Here is a 20685-nt window from a genome sequence, read left to right on the forward strand (position 1 = left end):
TTTTGTACATTTCTTTTGATGCAGACATCTTAATGTCTTTGACCCATGTACTTGCAAAGTTACTTGTAGTCAGTAGAATGTCTGTTGGGAGACCATGACAATAAAGAGTTAGCAGATATTAAAGAGCAAGTCTTGTTGGTGGATCATCATTTATTGGTACCAAAACCAATATTTGGTATCGTTACCAATTATTCTAGAAAAACCCCACCTGAAAGACAACTAGAATGCAGCGGATGATGCAGGTGTCTCCGTTGACCATGGCCTTCTCCATGACGTCACATATGGAGCTGAAGTGGCAGGCCTCCATGGGCTGTTTCCCGATGAAGGGTCCCAGGTGCAGATTACTGCTGGCTGCCAGCAGGTTGAGCTGATGGATGCACATGGCACCAACATGATGGAGCAGCTGGTTTATCACTTTGGATGTGTCTATCATTTCTTCTGTCATAAAGAGTCAAAAACATATTACTGGGAAACCAATACAGGTCATTCATTTACAAAATATCAGCACATCTAAAAAAAAAAATTACTTTAAAAGAGCAAGTGGCCTATGAGCACAATAAACCCTTGTGAAATAGAAGTGCACTTAATTGTTTTGAATGTGCACTTGACAGTGTACTTTGAATCTTAAAAGTATATAAAAAAACAACAACGAAACTGTTTATGTTAATGAAGTAAAAGGCCACTTAAGTGACTTTTTCATGATTTTTTCTTAACACACTTAAGTACACCTTTAAATCATTGCTTTAATAATCCCTTGTTGTGTTTTATAGTACACTTATTTTGATGTTTTGACTAACAACCTTTATTACATGTAAAGCACTTGATTATAATTTTAACTGTAATGAACTTAAAATATATTTTAAATTTACTAAATTGCAACTTCATCATTACAAATGTGTAATTACAAATAGTTTTAAAGACAAGACATACATATTGTAGTTCATCACAAATGCTTGACAGTAGATTCAGCACTACTTTGACCATGTTTCAAAAAGACAACAGAAAAATATGTCCTACTTAAGTCACCCAAAAACACACTAAATTTCAGCTGATTGCATTTAATATAAATTTTAATTAGAATACATTTATATTTAAATGCAATTAACATGCAGTTATGTGTCTGAAAACATTTACACAAATATATTCCTTTAAAGTATATATGACTGTAATAAGTGCTCTTTTAAAAGTATGCTAAAGCACATTTCTTTTTCACAAGGGACATTTAAGCAAAATAAGCTTTCATCGCTATTAAACGCCTGCAAGTGTTCCTGGTTTGGACATGGTGTAATGTTTAGAAAAGCCAAAAATGTTATGTTGTACAATCTTACACCATACAAAAATCTATTCCAGCTAACGGTTTTGTACTTTTTGTTAACTTAGACATTTAGTTTCAGTACCTTTAGGCTGACTGATGAGGTGACTGACGCCCAGTCGCTGGCACACATGATGAAAGGCCTGGTTCCCAGGATTACACCACTGGTCCATGTAGTCGCTGGAGCACGTCCAGATCAAGTTGTTAAGTGCATCATAACAGGCCCCTGCAACAAGAATTATCAAAACAGAACATCAGTACTCATACAACACTTAAAGAGACATATTTCAGGAACACTTGAAGAACGGAAAACAAGCCCAAGAGCCAAAAAATAAAAAACATTAAACATTAAAAAAATAATACAACACACTATTACAATATTACTAATAATACTATTACAGTATTTTAATACTGTATTTTACTATATATAGTAATACTATTATTAGTATTATTAATATTTTGATGTAGTGTTTACTTTTAGATTTTCAGTTTATTTCAGATACATTTTAGTATTTTTAATGTGCTTTTGTCATTTTGTAACACTTTTTTATGAAGCCTAAGGCCATTCTTAAGGCATTCACAATGCTTTATAAATAACCTTTTAATGTGTTGTATTGTATCATCTGATAAATAATCATAACAACAGTAACAACACATTACAACATTTACCTATTTGTGGTTATAAGTTACAATGCATTATAAATACAGGCTTAACAGAAAGTGTCACCATCATTTTTATTATATATATATATATATATATATATATATATAAACATTAATTTGGTCAAAACCTTAATTTTTTTGTAGTTTTTCAAGAGATGTTTTTTGTTTCTCCATATATTCAACTGCTTAAAATGAACAGAAAAAGTAATCAGCATTTTTGGCCCATTTTCCAGAAGAGAAGGACTGAATATTTTAAATGTTCATCGGTGCTCATGTCTTTTTTATATTTTAATGTCCCAATGCATATCGGTGAATTAGTCTGATATGTGATTTGCTTTTTTTGCATCATGTTAAATGTGAAAGTATCTTAACGTGTAGAAATGTCTGATTCTTACCCAGTCCTGCAACCTGAGCCCCGCGACCCAGAGAGCTTCCTGGAGCATCTACCAGATCCGCACGACTGCTAAACTGACCGTCAGCTAGGTTAAACACCAAACTGGACGCCAAGACTAGGAAAGAAAACACAAGGCAGGGAATGAAAATGGTAAGGAGAGCTTGAGAATGTTTAATTAAAGCTCCAATGTAAATAACTCCTGGATTGCATGTATGCTATTAAAAAAGCAGTTCTTTTTAATTGTCCTGTATTTAATTAGGTAACAGCGATGTTAAGAATGGATAACAGTGAATGATTAATCGCTATTTTGACACCATCCATGATAGAGATGAGCATGAAACAGTCCTTAATTAAAAGGTAAATTAATTGTTTAGGGCATAACGATCTTACTCTTGAGGGAAGAAAGGCCACTGGATCCACCGAACAGCGAGCGTGTGGCCGAGCTCCCAGCTACACCTGGAGCGGGCGCCAGCATCACCAGATACGTCCCGCACACGTACATCGGCGTCTTCCTCAGTGTTTTTATAGACAGACCACAGCTTGTGTTGACTACTGGGACGAGAATAAAACAGCAACAAGAGCCCACGATCAACACTGAGGAATTACAGCACAGCAGAGACATGAACCTGCAGCTCTGGAAGTTTGCTCTACTTTTCCCATTCGCCAGGGTTATTATAATTAACTAAAGCTAAAACCATTAAAAAAATGAATTTTCATTTTCATTTAACTTCATGTACTGAAACAACAAACTAAAAAATGTATAAAAACTATATAGACATATTTAAAAAGACAAAGACACACAACAAAATTGCTAATAAAAAAAACGAACTAAAGTTATTCGTCATATCGGCAAGATATATCGGTATCCGTTTTTTAAGCTTTTATCGGCCGATTCCCATAACTTTCCAATAATATCATGCATCCCCAGTTATAAAATATTTGAAGTACACTACAAGTGTACATTCAATAAAATGAAGCATTACCCGACTGCTCCTCTTTGACGGGGTTGGTGATGGCAGAGCCGGTGAGAGCAGCCAGCGTGGACGAGTGCGAGGCACGAAAGCGAGACATACGGCTCAGGAGCAGCTCATTCAAACACTTCGATGACTCGCCTTCCTTTCGCGACAGGATCACCCGATCCTGTATAGGACTGGCCACACACAGACCCGACTCAGTCTGAAAAACACACACAGTGGGAACTTGTGAAATGGTTTATCGAACACTTGTTTACTTGCAACATTTACAATAATTCCTTTGTTAAAGAAGTGCACTTAATTGTATTGATCTTTAATTATACTTCAAATCTTAAAAGTATATTTAAAAAAATAAAATAAACTGGACTCGCAGGTAATATAGTATTAATGAAATAAAAGGCCACTTAAGTGACTTAAAGAGAGACACTTTCATGACTGTTTCTGAGCACACTTAAGTACACTTTTAAAAAGTGTAATTTGCAATCATATAAAATTCAAGTTTTACTTTAGCTTACATTTTTAAATAATTATGTTTTTATAATTTTTGTCCTACTTTAAAGAACTTATTTGAAAGGGTTGACTTACATACTTAAGCACATGTAATGTAGTTGATTATCGTTTTAACTGCAGTTTGTTATTCAATATAACATTTAGAAATAATATATGTACTAAATTGCAGCATCACCATTACAAATGAGTAATTACTAATTAGTTAAATATGACATACTCTTGTCAATAGAAATAACATTAAAAGTATATTTTAGCTGTCAGTACATTTACCATATTTCAAAGACAATACAAGTTACCATGAAATTACATATACAAATTAACCTTTGTTTTACGTTGGTCAAAAAACACTCTTAAATTCTTAACTAAAATTGCATTTAGTATGGATGGAACTAAAACGTTTTCAATTAATTGCAAATGAAATGTAATTAAGTGCATTCAGTTCATACTTAAGCATTTTCTTTTAAAGTATACAATTTTTATCTATAAAAAGTTATCTTTTTTTAACAAGTTTGCTAAAGTGAACTTCTATTTAACAAGTTTTACCAGTTATTGCATGCAATAGAGAACTGTAAATGCAACTATAAATCTGCACAGAGAACATATTGAAGTTCATACCGTAAGCTGGAAGACATCCATGAAGACAGAGTGGCCTTTCTGGGTTTTCTCGTTGATGCTGACAGGTGACCAAACCCAGTAGAGGAAGGTACCATCAGAACACAGACGGAGGCTGGTCAAGCTGCTGCCCACTGGGAAATGATGGAGCGGCATCTCTACCACTTGGGAAACCTTCAACAGAGAGAAACAGGGAACTAGAAGCTTCCACAAATAACGCATCTGTAAGGGCCAAGTCAATATACAACATCATCTCAGAGGTTCATCAAAAATGTTACACATCTGATTCAGATTCAATAAGGGTAACATGCCAGAATATTCCAAATGTATTGCATTTTATTTAACATTTTCTTCTTTACAGGTATTCATACAGGCCATTCATACAGGATTCAAGACATAAAATGGATTTAATATCTGAAACTGACATCTAAATATTGGAAAATATGTGACGCATTGAAGATTCAAACTTAATTTCCACCATTTGCAACTTTGCTTGCAGAATTCAGAAGAAATCTGACATTATCAACTTTAACTTTTAACTAAAATTTCAGGAGTTGGATTAACATACTAACATACATATGTTAATAAAGTCCAAACAGAAATTTTAACTACAGGCTGGAGGGGATGTGTACACTATAAGTGAAACAAAAAAAAAAAATCATTACACTAAAAAGTTGACACTAAACCATCTATTTATTACCCATATATGCTGAATAATACGGAGAAAAAATATGGTTGTTTATATTTATAAGATTAAAATTGCAGTGTGCAGGATGATGGTTTGAGATGCAGGGGACGTACCTGCAGTGTGAAGGGATCGAGGACCTGGCACAGCTGATGAGGTTTGCTGTCAAAAGAGGCTGGACGGTGGAGCAAAAAGCCACTGCTGTGCGCCAACCATCCTGCTTCCAGCTCCTCATTCCGACAGTACACAAAACCCCTGGGAGGAAGAGCAGAGGAAGACGTTTTGGATGTTTAAGAGATGTGCCAGGACAATTCTGTTGACAAATATGTCAACAATTCGTGGAATTTGGTATTTTTTACAGTGGAGCTTTAAAACAAACATGCTATATATACACACATATATTGGAAGTCTTTGTTTGAAAACAGATAACTCAGTTAAAAAAAAAAAAAAAAAATCATGTGTTTTTTTAATTGTGTTTTATTGTGTTAGTTTTATTATATTTATTTTATTATATGTATTTTTTGTTAATTTTTAACCCAATCAAAATAACCCAACTGCAGTTTGATTGAGATTAATTGGAATTCACAATGAAAAACATGATTTGTGAAAACTGTAATAAAGTTATCTTCTTTTGCATATTTTTATGAAGGGTTCATTTGCAAAAGCAGATAACTTTATAACAATTTTCACAAATCATGTTTTTTCATTGTCTAAATGAAGAGTTTGGTTCCAACTTAAAAAAAATAAAAAATAAAAAATGTTTCCACCAAAATCAGTATGGGATCTGGTTGTTATTTAAGTAAGTACATTTTTAATTTTAGTAAAATCTCCGTTGAGTTATTCTGTCACGTTTTCTCCCTTTTTTCAACATTCCACACACTGTAGACAGAAACAACCAACCACAGCACACCGTTCCACACACTCTAGAGTAGGGCTGCACGATGTGTCGTTTAAGCATCGATATCGCGATGTACGAATACACTATAGTCACATCGCAGGATGTGCGATGTAGGCTGTTGTAGTTGCTCCGTTATTCATTAACTGTATGGGCAGAGAGGGCGCGCGCGAGAGAGAGAGAGAGAGAGCGCAAACGCGAAGCCGGCGACACAATAGATGCGTGGCGCAAGCGTCTCAGCTGCGTGGCATGTCCGTTTTTAAGACGGCTCCCATGTTAACAGATTAGAGCTTGCAGACTGCCTGCGTGAGACGCGCATCTCAGGTGTGGCCCGAGCCGCGCGGAAAACACGTGCATGCTAGAAATAGAACCAACGCCTATTTTTCACGTGACACGCAAGCGTGCTGGAAGCATTTCCAGGCAAAATATAATAGGAAAATATGTTTATATGTCATTTTGTACACAGATTCATATTAATTCTTGACACTTAGATGTTTGAAAGTCTATAGGTTGACATATATCCAGATATAAATGTAATTAAAAAAATTTATTAATAATTATCCATTTTCAAATATTGCACCTGTCACCGGCTTGAGAGAAAGATCGCGCACGAGAGAGAGAGAGAGAGAGAGAGAGAGAGAGAGACCAGGCCGCACACTCGCTCTCTCTCCCTCGCGCATATTAATCAATTGACACGATGGTGTCGATGTTTAAATCGTTTAAAATGAGAATGTAAGTGTGCTCATCCCATTTTTGTTTGTAAGAAATGTTTTTATTTAATATCGCAATATATATCGCAGAAAAATAAAATATCGCAATGTAATTTTTTCCCAATATCGTGCAGCCCTACTCTAGAGAGTAACAACCAATCACAGCGCACCATTCCACAAACTCAAGAGAGTAACAACCAATCACAGCGCACCATTTCACGCAATTTATACAGTAACAACCAATCACAGCGTACAATTCCACTCACTCTAGACAGTAACAACCAATCACAGCGCACCATTCCGTGCACGCTAGACAGTAACAACCAATCACAGCGCACCATTCCACACAATCTAGAGTGTAATGGGAGCGCTCTGAATACACCCGGCATCCTAGTTTTCCTCATCTACTTTGTGATCAACAAACAAGGGCTGCATGATAAACTGCATGTGATTGCCGTGTGCATCTCATCAGTAAAGCCTGTTCTGTGATAAATCTCCATTGTGTGCTTTCAGATGGAGCGGCGTTTATTACACAGAGCCATACATCACTGACAAGTTATACAATATCACGTTAGCATTCGATTATGAACGCAATATTGCGCAGCTTGTCAGTGTAAGTGTTTTTATTAATGTCATTTAAGTTTTTGTTTTTGTTAACTAAATGAATGTAATATGCCAAGGATGAATTCACTTTTGTTAGCTAGTTGAATGTAAGGGAAATATAATTTTTGAATTTCTGTGGTCTAATGTGATGTTGTTGTTCATGTTCTTGTTCATGATTAAATTTTCTTTTATTGCTGTAATTAATTTATAGCATTAACAAGATGAACCGTTGAATTCATTTTGGAAGTGATGACTGATGAATGCATTTTTAGGCCAGTGCTTGTATATAAGATTAGTATTGACCAAGTTCAAAAACTGTCATATGTGCATCAACTCACTGTTGTGTATTTTCAACAGTTTCAATATGAAATATAACATGTATATTGATTCAATGAAGAAAAAAAAACTCCATGGATTTATTGCATTTTGGGAAAAAAAATAAAAATAAATGACATTTTATAATAAATCTTTGAATCTAAATCTGGATTTAAATGTTTATGTTATTATAACCTAAAGATGCTATGTGAAAGTTTCTAACAGAAAATAGTGGTTTTCATCTTGCCACTTTCTTGGTAAAAAAAAATATATAAATAAAAAAATATATATATTTTCCTAAAATAGATCAAAATGGATCAAAATGGATTTATTGCGTTTTGGAACCAAACATGACTTTATATGTTGGAAATAGAAAGTTTCTGATAGCACGAGAAGACAGCAGAGAAGCGCTCTTGCTCAACACAGTGGAGTGAATCGTTTTGATAACATTGTGGTTTATTATTTTGAGTCGAATGGGACACACTAACACACGTCCGTCTCACAATATATTACTCTACAGATCTATCGCCTTTGCTGCTCATAAATTTTCACGCAATCATGCAGCACGTCAGGATTTTTGAATATTCAATTAGTCGATTAAATTACAGAATATCAATTAGGCTGTGCGATTATTTTCTTAGGATGTGAACCGTGCCCGAGCGCGTCTGACCCCCAAAGCCCGGTTTGGTTGACTAATGTGATCGCTCCGTGCAGCGGTTGGTTGGAAGAGGTAGGCAAGAGCGGGTTCAGTTTAACTAGGTCTGGTATGCATGCAGTGTGAGCACTAACCGTGCCGGAGCTACTGATACGTGCAGCATGATTATGTGAACATTTCTGAGCAGCAAACGCAATAGATTTATAAAGCAATATGTTGTGAGAGGGTCCTCTGTGTCACTGCATCCCAAATGACTCAAAATAATAAACCACAAAGTTAACAAAACGATGCACTCCATTGTGCTGAGCGAGAAACTTCCTGTTTTCCACGTATTAAGTCGTGATTACGAGCTAGCTGCATTAAAATGATTTGTTATTTATTGAAAGAATAAAAGGTAATATTCCACTGGTTGATAACCATAAAAATTTACCATTGATATATAAACATTTTTGTTTGACTCTTGTTATGTTGATTTTTCTGAAGTAAATAAAATCATGTGACAATTCACAAGCTTTTAATTATGGTATAAATGCTTGGAAATAAGAGGTAACGTTTTAATCGCAATAAGCTCTGGGCTTTTATTACTTTTTGTTATAACACAAAGCCTCAGCCTTCTGTCAATTTTAAGATAAAATACAAACAATAAATGTTTTTTATGCTCTTTAATTTGTAGAGAGATATTCGCCTCCTTTCAAGCGGCATGTGAATCAATTATATTTTCCTGTTTCATATTTGCAGCACAAAATAAAAGCGAATAAATATTTAAGTGCATGTTGAAAAAAAAGCAGAACAATTTAATACAGACGAGTGTCTCGTTAAATTTGAGTAAAAAAAAAAAAATCATCAGTAAGTCTATTGATGTTTTTCATGTTAAATGTGAAGGATGACCGGTGCCACATACTTTTTTTTTTTTATAATTTTTTTGGCGGAGTATACAGGTATAATATATTCACTTTTACTTCACGCAATGTAACAATTGTATTATTGTAATTTTGACTATGTCAATAACAATGTTTTAGCGCGTACTGTGTCTTATGAAATTCTGTGTTAAAGTTTAAACCTAATGTTCATGTCTAAATTAATCTGTTCTAATCTCAATTGATCTGTAAACTTTTTTTTAAAAATGCTATGAATGTTTATGCTCATTTTAAAAATAGAAATGTCTTAGGCACCTACAGCCTTGTGAGCAGTTGATAATTGACGGACTGATATGTTAATAAGTGAGGTCATTCAGTTATGTTATATTAATATTTTTCAGCAATCATACAACCATCAATTGGCTTGGGTTAGAAGAAACTATTCTTTAATGAATTAAACAGTTTGTTATCATACAGATAGAAAAACAGGGCAGGAGGTGAAGAGGTTTTAGAGTTACCTCAGTGTCCCATGCTGCCCCGAGCCAAGCTTACTTAAGCCCTTCCCGAAAGAGTTTGTCGTGTAGAGATAGAAACCATCTGTAGCCAGGCAGCGGCCCAGGTCTGTGTCTGCAAACAGAGAGAGAGAGAGAGAGAGATAGAGAGAGAGAGAGAGAGAGAGATGACAGAGAGTGTGAGAGGAAGCAAGAAACCACAAATCAACTTTGAAAGGGAAAAATGACTTCGTCAACAGCAAAACAGGAGCAGGGATTGCACTGGTATGCTGAGGGCCCTCTTAAAGATCGGCCGTATTTTTCCCCAAATTCCACTTTTGTGTTTGTTTTTTACTAGACTTTTTTTATTTTTTATTCTATTTTAATGGTAAACTGAATAATAATCATAAAGTATGCCTAATTAACTTAAATAATTAAACTCCTAAAATTTAACAACAATTATTTAAAATTAAACCAAAATTATGTTTATGGCCTTTGAAATCTGTTCTTTATTTTTCACAAATAGCATTTTGTCTGTTTTACTCCACTTTAATGCTTTAATCAATTAGTAATAATCAAAGAGCATGTCTAATCAGTTGAAGTGATACAACTTAAGAATTTATTAAAATCTTTACAATAATAAGGCCCTAGAAAATGTTTGTTTTTGTTTGCTTTTTCCAGCAAATTCGGACTTATCTCTAAATTAAATACAGCTTTATTACCAAAAACTGTGGTTATCAAATTAAGGAATACAAAAATTAAATAACAATTAGTGCTGCACAACAGAGGTTTATGGTTTAAAGTAAAATATGAAGAAAAACAATTTTGAAGAACAGTTCTCAGTTCAATAATTTCAGTAATTTTTTTGTCTTGTGGACTATATGCAAACATCTTTTATGTAAAATATCTTACTCAGGACAGTACTAAATAAAGAAATTACATGCATTTAGAATGGTCGCTCTTATTTTTTTGAAAATGATTCACATTTTAACAGATTCTGCAAGGGCTTCCCAAACTTCCACATGCCACTGTAACTGTAAATTCCATTTTTGTGACTGGATCCCGTGATTCCATCCATGCTGCAGAAATCAAAGAGCCCCACGTACTGTGTGTTGAAGCATTTCTGAAACTTGTTATTACAGACATTTCCATTAAAGGGGGGGTGAAATGCTATTTCATGCATACTGAGTTTTTTACACTGTTAAAGAGTTGGATTCCCATGCTAAACATGGACAAAGTTTCAAAAATTAAGTTGTACGTTTGAAGGAGTATTTCTGTTCCAAAAAAACCTCTTCCGGTTTGTCACAAGTTTCGGAAAGTTTTTTTCGAGTATGGCTCTGTGTGACATTAGATGGAGCGGAATTTCCTTATATGGGTCCTGAGTGAAGAAGAAGAGCGCGCGCTCCTGTATAGCAGAGCAGAGAGAGGCTGAGCACAGCCTGATCAGAGCGAGAGCGTCGCGAAAAGTCACAAAAGAAGTGTGTTTTTGGTTGCCAGGGCAAGACAACTCTGCACAGATTACCAAAAGAGAAACAGCATTAAGGGACCAGTGGATGGAGTTTATTTTTACAGAGCATCAACGGAGTTGTGCAAGTGTTTGTGTTTGTTCCCTTCGGATTGCACATCGTTTATTTCTTAAGGATAATGCAGTCCCAACGGAAAAGGGTCACGATCGTGTGTTGGAACCACATGCGGTGAGTAAAACTGCTTCAAATATCTCTGTGTTGTTAACTTAGCTATCGGCGCATAAGCACATCAAGTAAACAACATGTGTTGTTGTCATCAAACTGCACTTTCCACATGTACAGCTTAAAAAAAAAAAAAAAAAAAAAGACGACATAAAGTGGAACTTAGTCATTTTCCAAAACCGCTAAGCAAATATATACAGTTTCAGTACATACCACATAGCATACCGCCTTTGCTGATGCTGCTCTTGTTAAATTTCAGCCTCTGGATCTGATTCTGGATCATAAATATACGCTGAATCTGACTGTTAGCAATGGTTTGTTTTGGTTGGTTTTGTCCTCACGGTGTCACAGCTTCCACATGCTCTCAACGCAAAAGCCTACTCGCGCTCCTGATTCTTTAGCTCCGCCCACACGTCACGCCTCCAGCCGGTCGTGTTTTTCCGGGAAAAATCGGTACAGACTATCTTTCTCTTATGAATATAATAAAAATAAAGACTTTTTGGAGTTATGAAGGATGCAGTACTACTCTATAGGTACTCAAGATTAACAGGATATTGAGTGAAAACGAGCATTTCACCCCCCCTTTAAGGTAAAAATGAATGCTACTGCACACAATGGCATTTTAGAGAACTATGTGCTTTCAACTGTTACAGCCATCTCGCAGGTGCGAGCACTGGTCAGCCATCATTCCTCCCTCACCTTTGCTCTCTGCTCCAGCGGCGCTGCTCTCTGGTGTGGGCAGCATGTCCTCAAAGCCCCACGAAACACTGTGTTTCGCCCCTAACAAGCAGGACGGCGAGCCTGGACCTCCCTCAAGAAGCAGCAGTCTGCAAATCAGAGGATATTACACATTCATGAGCAGCAATTCATCATATTACGATCATTTCTGAAGGATCATGTGACACTGAAGACTGGAGGAATGATGTTTATGGCTGGTGGAAACAGTCACATGACCAAAGCAGTTTAATTAGGATTTGCCATTTTGAAAAATCATATCAATCAAGCAACCAGTAAATCCTTTCATAAACACATTCGACACGAAAATACAACTCCGCCTAGTAAAGTTACAGTTTTAAAACTGGTTCATAATTCCCACCCTGTTTATTCTGCACCATTCGTAGGAGTTAACAGTTAACAGAAGCAGTTTAACATGTCTTCCCAGACAGTAATAATACCTGTAGAGAACATCAGCCACTGGAAGCTGACCCAGATCGGTCTGTTTCTGCAGCAGGTGGACAGTGTGAATGAACGTCTTGAGGGAACCCCTGCGAACACAGACAGAACAAGTTTCCTTGCTGTATTTTCCTTCCTTTTTTGACTGATATAGCGATCAAATCAAAAGACTCCTTCCTAGACATATCAGATCAAAAGTGCTTGAAGGAGAGACACTGAGACACTTTAGTAAAGTGCAGTGTATCTCAGATTACCATTTATGATTGACTATAAACTGATTGTTTAAAAGGGCCAAACATACATTAAGAGTACTGTACTTGACAACTGGTGCAACTGTACTGAGATGCAAAAATTGAGATCATCTCTTCCTCTTTACTACTAGTTATAGCACCAAATAACCTTGACATGAATATCAGAAGGGGTTGAGAGAAACCTATCATGTCTCATATAATCACTCAATCAGTGTTTCACCCACAGAAAGACATCAGTAAGTAACATGTCACATCACATTTACATTCACAAAGACATTCACTGTCCATAAACTCGTTAGTCGGCTAGAAAAAAAACTTTTTGGTAAATATATGCACTTTATTACACATTCATTATATTTTTACTCAAGCCATTGTCTTTGTTATTTAATGTATGTTTGAATAAATTAGGCAACAAGTTTTATATTTTAAATGTTTATATTTCAACAACAAACTAAAGGAGAAACATAATTGTCATTAAAAAGTTGAAAAAAAAATATTCAATTTAAATGTTCGTACAACTTAAGTTTGTATTCGAGTGTTGATTTAATAAATACATTTGATCAATTAATTGGTTATTAAATAAATTTTTCGGTATTGGTTTCAAGCTGCATCAAAACTTTAATTTCGGTTTCAGTGTTTATGGATAGGGCTGTCAAAATGGCTGAAAAACTACATTCAAATTTTTTACTTAAATATTATCAAAATTCGAATTATATTCTAATTTAAAATGCATAATTTAAGTTAGGGTGAAGAAAAGCTTTTGGCTTCTCTCCTGAGACCTCAAGAGGGCGCATCGAGCTAAAAATATTACTAATGCACATTTATTCAAAGCATAAGATAACATGACTATCTGTGAAAAAAAAGTGCATAATGTTTAAAATAAAAACAGCATCATGTTAGGCATGTATGCACAGTTTAATACAAAGAGCGGAAAGCCAATAACAGAGTACATTTTTCAATTAAAAACATTAGATGCAGTGGGATGGGAAAAAACTGCTCATAAAGTGTTTTTATAATTATATATGGCTTTCTAAGCAGCTGGCTCTTTTGTGCAAGATGCGAGTGCAACGGTGATAGATATCCCTCTAGAAAATGCATGAAATATGCATTCTGTGTGAACAGCTTGGTTTCAATTTTAACGTAAAAAAGATTTTCCCGCATTAATATTTTCTTTCAATGCAATATTTGTAATTTACAGCGCAGTAGCGCCGCATCTATCCAGCTTCCACTGGATAGGCTAACAAAACATTAAAATGCAACTTAAAACTAACATCTTCATCACATATCGTGTGCCACTAATAAGGCAGCCACAACTAAAATTCCATTGCAGAAATGTAGATTTGTATTTTAAATTTGACGAATATTCAAAATGTGCATTTTGTTAACAGCCCTAATGCATGAAAAAAACATTGATATTGCAAAGTATTGCAAAGTGACTGAAGGCTCTGCAATGAGGCTGAAGATGAAGCGGCGTTGTGCTGCGCTCACCTTGCACATGATAGAGCCACTAGAGCAGCCGCTGCGTTCTGTCTCTGCTGTTGGGTCAGCAGGGGTCTCGCCTGCGCTGCTCCCTCCGGCTCACTCCTCTCCTCCAGCCAGGAGCAGAGCAACCTCTCCAGGCCGTTAAGGCAGTCTGCGGGCTCCTTGCCCAGGCTGAGCGGCTGGCAGTCACGCAGACACGCCAGCAGGACCTCAGCGGTGACGCCGCAGAGCGCAGGGTCGTGCCGGGTTTGTGACTGCAGAAGTGGAAACACCAAGAGGAGGCCGACGCGTGAGGTAAACGGTGCCTGATCGGTGGTGTGATGGTGGTGGTGTTGAGGCTGCAGGAAGCCCTGTCTCTTAAGCAGGGCCAGCGTCTCGTCGTCGGCCCCTCCGGCGCTCCCCGGGACGACCCCGTCATGCTCCTGCTGCTCCTCCAGAGCCAGCTGCCGCTGCGCCCCCCACAGGCCACGCAGAGCATTGAGACGGTACTCCAGAAGTCTGGTGTAAGCGTTGCTCTGGTTTCCACAGACGGCTCGCAGGCGCTCGGCGAGCTCCACTGGGTTCTTGCTCTCGAACGTCAAGATCTGCAAGAGCACAGAAAAACCTGAAGCATATTCTGACACAAGACCTTCATCGGGTTCATCTAAAATTAGTCACTCGCTCCAACGCTGTCGAATTCAGGGATTGTATCTAACATTTCAAGTGGACAGTTTATGAAACAAAATTAATGAACAAGTACGTGGGCCCCTTTAAAAGCTAGAATGGAAACACATCCCCAAAATTATAAGTTGAATTATTAATGGCCGAAAAAAAAAACTGGCCAAAAAAAAAAAAAAATAATAATAATAATAATAATAAATATATATATATATATATATATATATATATATATATATATATATATAATTTTTTTTTTTTTTTTTTATAAAAATATAATTATGATAAAATAAAATACAATGTAATTTTGTCCACTGTAACGTTTTAGATATAAAGAACAACCTATGTTCAGATGGTAATGATTTTGTAAGTTATTTCAGTTGCAATTATTACAATAATAGTTATAGTTGCACCAGTGGTGGGTAAGATTATATCACAATAAATTATAATCACAATATTCTTAAAATGTTGGTTAACGTTGATATATCTCACAATATACACATTCCTATGGAACAGCTCAAACAAAAATTCCCAAAGAAGTGCACAAAACTTGCTTCATCTCGAGATGGACATGACTGAAAGTACTGAGTCAGAAGTTTGTTCTGGTGCTCGATAAACATCTGACTCATGACCTTTAGTGATGAACATTACAAAACAACACGTCTTTCCCTTTCCAAGCTGCACACAAGAGCAACCGGTTTAGTCCAATTCACAACAAATGACACTCAACAACAGAGTCTTCAATTCGATTACTTTATATCTGTCCCAAATCATCGCTTCATAATGTACCAACTTCACCCTATGCTCCATGGTTTAGACTTTTTTTTTGGTAGTTTGTGTTGTGTTTCGACATCTATTCCGAATATAGAGAAATAGTGAGACTTTATGCAAGCAAAGTGCTCTTCAAATACCTGGAGGGTGCACTTAATTAACCAAAAAAACCAAGTGTGCACCAGACAGCAGAGCAGCGGAGCCTGGATTCAAACAATGTAAAAACAAACAAATAATTTAAGACTAAATAGTTGATTAAACCAAATAAGCACGCAAATGAGTAATTTAGTAAATAAATATCAAACCGTCAAGTACTACAATAAGCAATAATGTCAAACGTAATAACGCAACTCATTTTAAAAGTATTTTCTCACTATATAAAGGGGGTCTTCTTGCAAGAAACTCTCTCTATATAGAGATCTTTAAATTAAATTTTAGGATGGGGACTCAATCATATATCTGGGGGTCTGTGGGATCTAAACAAATGCAAGCTAGTGACTCAAGTTACAAGACATTTCCTCCAATATAAGATTTATATATAATCCATTTAATATGATCATATAGTCCACACCAATCCAGTGAGCCACTGTACTATCTAGGGCACACTAACTCTAATCTCGAAGACTATTTAGGGTGTATGGTGTGCGAATTGGGACACATAGAGAGTACATGTCGACTAACAACGCCCTTTAGCCGTGGCTACATGACTGTAATCGCAGTTTAATAACACTTGAGAGGAAAATGACATTGTGTGATTAGGACAACATTTAAAGGTTTAGGTTGCTTTGAGGGGGAGGGGGGGGGGGGGGGGGGGGGTAAGTAAACACCAGTAGCTATTAAAACTCCAGGTTGTCGTGTTTCGAGCAGAATTGCACGCATTGTCTTAAGCATATGTGTTTTCCACCGTAGATTGTGATATGAATCGTTCACAGACAGCAGGTCGATATCTGCCACAGGCCAGCGAGAGATTCAACTCCGGCTACTAACATTAGCCTTCTGTCGAAGCTATGCTAACACATCAAACTAACACCAGAGACACACAGAAACCGTGAGGCTCTCGTTATATCCGACATAAACATTTACGTTAACCACCTTGTAAGCTTCGCCGACATCGACGCAAATCGACAGGGCGTTATTTGTAAAAGCGCTAATATTTGATGCGGCTAATAACGGGCTGAGCGTGTTTACATCAGCGAACGACCGGTAGAACGCGAGATGGGATTAAAACCACTCGAATAAACACAGAAAATACCTTTTAGGGTTAGCATGCTGCTATCTGACACGCCTGTTTTGGCTGAATATTAACTACTATCCATGCGAACCGAGGTAAGTTTGGTGTTAAGCTAATTACAGGGAATGAAAGCTATTTGATAAACGCACACCTCCTGCTCGGATTCGCCTTGTTCGGACGCCCCGATTTCACTGGGCAGCTCCGCGAGGTCCGTGACCCGAATGAGTCCGTCGTGGAGGAAAATAGTCTCTTCCTTCACTGACAGCCACTGGGAGGAATCCACAGCACCCGATCCCATCGCTTTTCCTCCGAGGAAAACGGGAAAAGTGGTCAAACATCAAATGCAGCGCGCGCGACGGGATCTGGTTCAGCTCGAGCCGGCGACAGATGTCATCATCATCATCATCATCGAGAGCGCGCTGTGGCTACCGTGGGGCGCAGATGTGCGACGCCCAGGCGAGGCCTCTCATCGATCCGCCGGCCTCTCAGCTCGACAGGCTCCAGTGTTTTCGGAAAGGTGGGCGTGACACCGGGACAAATCTCGCTCCTTCCAAACTTGACACGATTGCACAGACGGTTCCTGAATTGAAATCCGCTGACCGCCACCGAAATAACGACGCTTTAGTGGCACAAACCTGCTCCAGCTGTCTGTCAGACGCGATACTAAACCAGTTCAGTCACACCGTGGTGTCTTCACGATGTCTGTTAAAGATCTCTTCATCTGGAATGCATCTGCTTTGTATAAATCGCTGATAGACGTCTATACAATGCATTCTAAATCATGGGCATCTTCTAAACGAATATTTGACATCTAACAGGAAACATTAACATTTATAATGATTTATTAATTTAGCAGACACTTATAGAAACGTCCTGATCAGTGTTGGGGGAAATTATACTTTTAAAATGGTTAGAGTCTTCCTTATCACATAGGTCCTTTCAAATTATCTTGGAGAGGTGAGGTGTCCAAGTCACAACATCTAACTACTGGGGTGCCTCAGGGCTCAGTTCTTGGACCACTTCTCTTCTCTGTCTACATGGCATCATTAGGTTCTGTCATTCAGAAACATGTCTTTTCATATCACTGCTGATGACACTACTTTGGGACACTACTGATGACTAAACTTAACTCTCAAACTAACTTTCGAATATTTTGTATTCCATTTTCTTTTCATTTATTATATAATTATGAAAAATACCTCTAACACCAGCTTGCTCTATTCTTTTTCTATTTGTTTTCTTTTTCTTTATTATATTATTTAAAAGCCCTTGCTATGTGTACTGCGTTTAAGCTAACTGAGACTTGTTATAGTACTTATATCATTGCTCTTTTGTTGTTTTTGATTGCCTCCATTGTCCTCATTTGTAAGTCGCTTTGGATAAAAGTGTCTGCCAAGGACTAAATGTAAATGTAAAATTAATGCCTTACAGTATTGAGTTACTTAGTTACATTTTATGGAACGTAATGCGTTACGTTACTTCTGCATTACTTTTTCTCATCTAGGCCGGCCCTTTTTTTTTTTTTTTTCTCTTTTCAGCAATAAAAAGTAAACAAATGTTATGTTTATCTAAAGTCTTTATCGCTTTTTTTTTTGTAAGGTTGAATTGGATCATTGACGGTCAGCAGCTGACTGGTTAATAAAATTAGATTACTAAATGCATAAAAGATATTGGTTTTATTTAACATTTAGTTATTGGAGGTTTGCGCCATTTGCTGAGTTAGCATTTCACTGTTTTTGTTCATTTTGAGGAATACTGAATCTGTGTTTGTGCGAGTGAGATGAGTAAATGCATGTTTACACAGTGCACACAACATCTCTGCACTGACTCCTGATTTCTCTCTACATGAAGAAAGGAGGGTTCTCAGTCAATACATAGGATAACAGTGTAACTGGTGCCACTTTTTAAAATAATTAACTCAGATGTTTCCTTGTAAATTAAAAAGTAATGGGTTAATTTACTAGTTACTTGAAAAAAGTAATCAGATTACGTAACGTATGTTACATGCAATGTGTTACGCTCAACACTGGACGTATTGCAGATATATACAGGTGCATCTCAATAAATTAGAATGTCGTGGAAAAGTTCATTTCAGTACCGTATTTTTCGGACTATAAGTAGCACCTGAGTATAAGTCGCATCAGTCCAAAAATAAGTCATGATTAGGAAAAAAACATATATAAGTCACACTGGACTATAAGTCACATTTATTTAGAACCAAGAACCGAGAGAAAACATTACCATCTACAGCCGCGTGAGGGAGATCTACGCTGCTCAGTGGTAGACTACAGGAGCACTGAGCAGCATAGAGCGCCATCTCGTGGCTGTAGACGGTAATGTTTTCTCTTGGTTCATTTCTCTTGGTTCATGTCAAATTAATTTTGATAAATAAGTCGCACTTGACTATAAGTCGCAGGACCAGCCAAACTATGAACAAAAGTGTGACTTATATTCTGGAAAATACGGTAATTCAACTCAAACTGTGAAACTCATGTATTAAATGAATTCAATGCACACCGACTGAAGTAGTTTACATCTTTTTTTTATTATTATCATGATTTTGGTTCACATTTAACAAAAACCCACCAATTAGAATATGGTGATGTGTCAATCAGCGAATCAACTCAAAACACCTGCAAAGGTTTCTTGAGTCTTCAAAATGGTCTCTCAGTTTGGTTCACTCGCCTACACAATCATGGGGAAGACTGCTGATCTGACAGTTGTCCAGAAGACAATCACTGACACCCTTCACAAGGAGGGTAAGACACAAACATTCATTGCCAGAGAAGCTGGCTGTTCACAGAGTGCTGTATCCAAGCATGTTAACAGAAGAAAAAGATGCACAACCAACCGAGAGAACTGCAGCCTTATGATGATTGTCAAGCAAAATCTTTTCAAGAATTTGAGTGACCTTCACAAGGAATGGACTGAGGCTGGGATCAATGCATCAAGAGCCACCACACACAGACGGGTCAAGGAATTTGCTGAACCACAGACAACATCAGAGGTGTCTTACCTGGGCTAAGGAGAATAAGACCTGGACTGCTGACCAATGCCAATGGTCCAATGTCTTCTTTTCAGATGAGAGCAAGTTCTGTATTTCATTTGGAAACCAAGGTCGTAGAGTCTGGAGGAAGGGTGGAGAAGCTCAATGCCCAAGTTGAATGAAGTCCAGTGTTAAGTTTCCACAGTCTTTGATGATTTGTGGTGCAATGTCATCTTCTGGTGCTGGTCCATTGTGTTTTTTGAAAACCAAAGTCACTGCACCCGTTTACCAAGAAATTTTGGAGCACTTCATGCTTCCTTCTGTTGACCAGCTTTCTGAAGATGCTGATTTCATTTTCCAGCAGGATTTGGCACCTGTCCACACTGCCAAAAGCCATGGTGTTGGTGTGCTTGACTGGCCAAACTCACCAGACCTGAACGCCAGAGAGAATCTGCATGACATTCTAAACGTTTAATGTGAAAACACTTAAAGCGCCTTTAAAACAAAGATCAAATTCAATCCACAGCTTTTTAATGATGCGTATAGGGCCTACTTTATACAGGCAAGCAGATGAGCTTGGAATATGAATGCAATGCGCTAAATGGTTAAGTATTTTCTTTATAATGGTTTGCTATGGGAAAACATTTACTGTTAAACTTTGCACACTGCATTTCTATTCTGTGTTAATTTGCCTTCCTGTCTGCAAAGAATACATAATAAGTTGGATACTGAATTTTTGCCCTTTAAATATCACTGTCTTACTACATTAC

The 20685-nt window shown here is 37.1% G+C and overlaps 1 protein-coding gene across 4 annotated transcripts in view; it reads right to left on the minus strand.

The window, feature by feature from the left end:
- The window catches only part of LOC128016421 (probable E3 ubiquitin-protein ligase HECTD4), an 89299-nt gene extending 71666 nt beyond the window's left edge, over positions 1-17633 (minus strand). Inside the window, exons 1-12 of one of the 4 annotated variants that reach the window (XM_052600911.1) lie at positions 17081-17633; positions 14277-14854; positions 12540-12629; positions 12064-12191; positions 9704-9812; positions 5267-5405; positions 4469-4639; positions 3353-3545; positions 2760-2918; positions 2371-2484; positions 1398-1538; positions 209-438 (exon numbers count right to left, since the gene is read on the minus strand). In XM_052600911.1, the coding sequence (XP_052456871.1) occupies positions 209-438; positions 1398-1538; positions 2371-2484; positions 2760-2918; positions 3353-3545; positions 4469-4639; positions 5267-5405; positions 9704-9812; positions 12064-12191; positions 12540-12629; positions 14277-14854; positions 17081-17227 (2199 nt within the window). In that variant the 5' untranslated portion in view covers positions 17228-17633. Of the gene's footprint in view, positions 1-208; positions 439-1397; positions 1539-2370; positions 2485-2759; positions 2922-3352; positions 3546-4468; positions 4640-5266; positions 5406-9703; positions 9813-12063; positions 12192-12539; positions 12630-14276; positions 14855-17080 lie in introns of all 4 variants that reach the window. The other 3 variants (XM_052600910.1, XM_052600909.1, XM_052600908.1) reach the window with 3 other exon arrangements.
- Between the last annotated feature and the right edge of the window lie 3052 nt (positions 17634-20685).

The sequence above is a fragment of the Carassius gibelio genome, chromosome A7 (assembly GCF_023724105.1).
Source record: "Carassius gibelio isolate Cgi1373 ecotype wild population from Czech Republic chromosome A7, carGib1.2-hapl.c, whole genome shotgun sequence".
Taxonomy (NCBI): Eukaryota; Metazoa; Chordata; class Actinopteri; order Cypriniformes; family Cyprinidae; genus Carassius; species Carassius gibelio.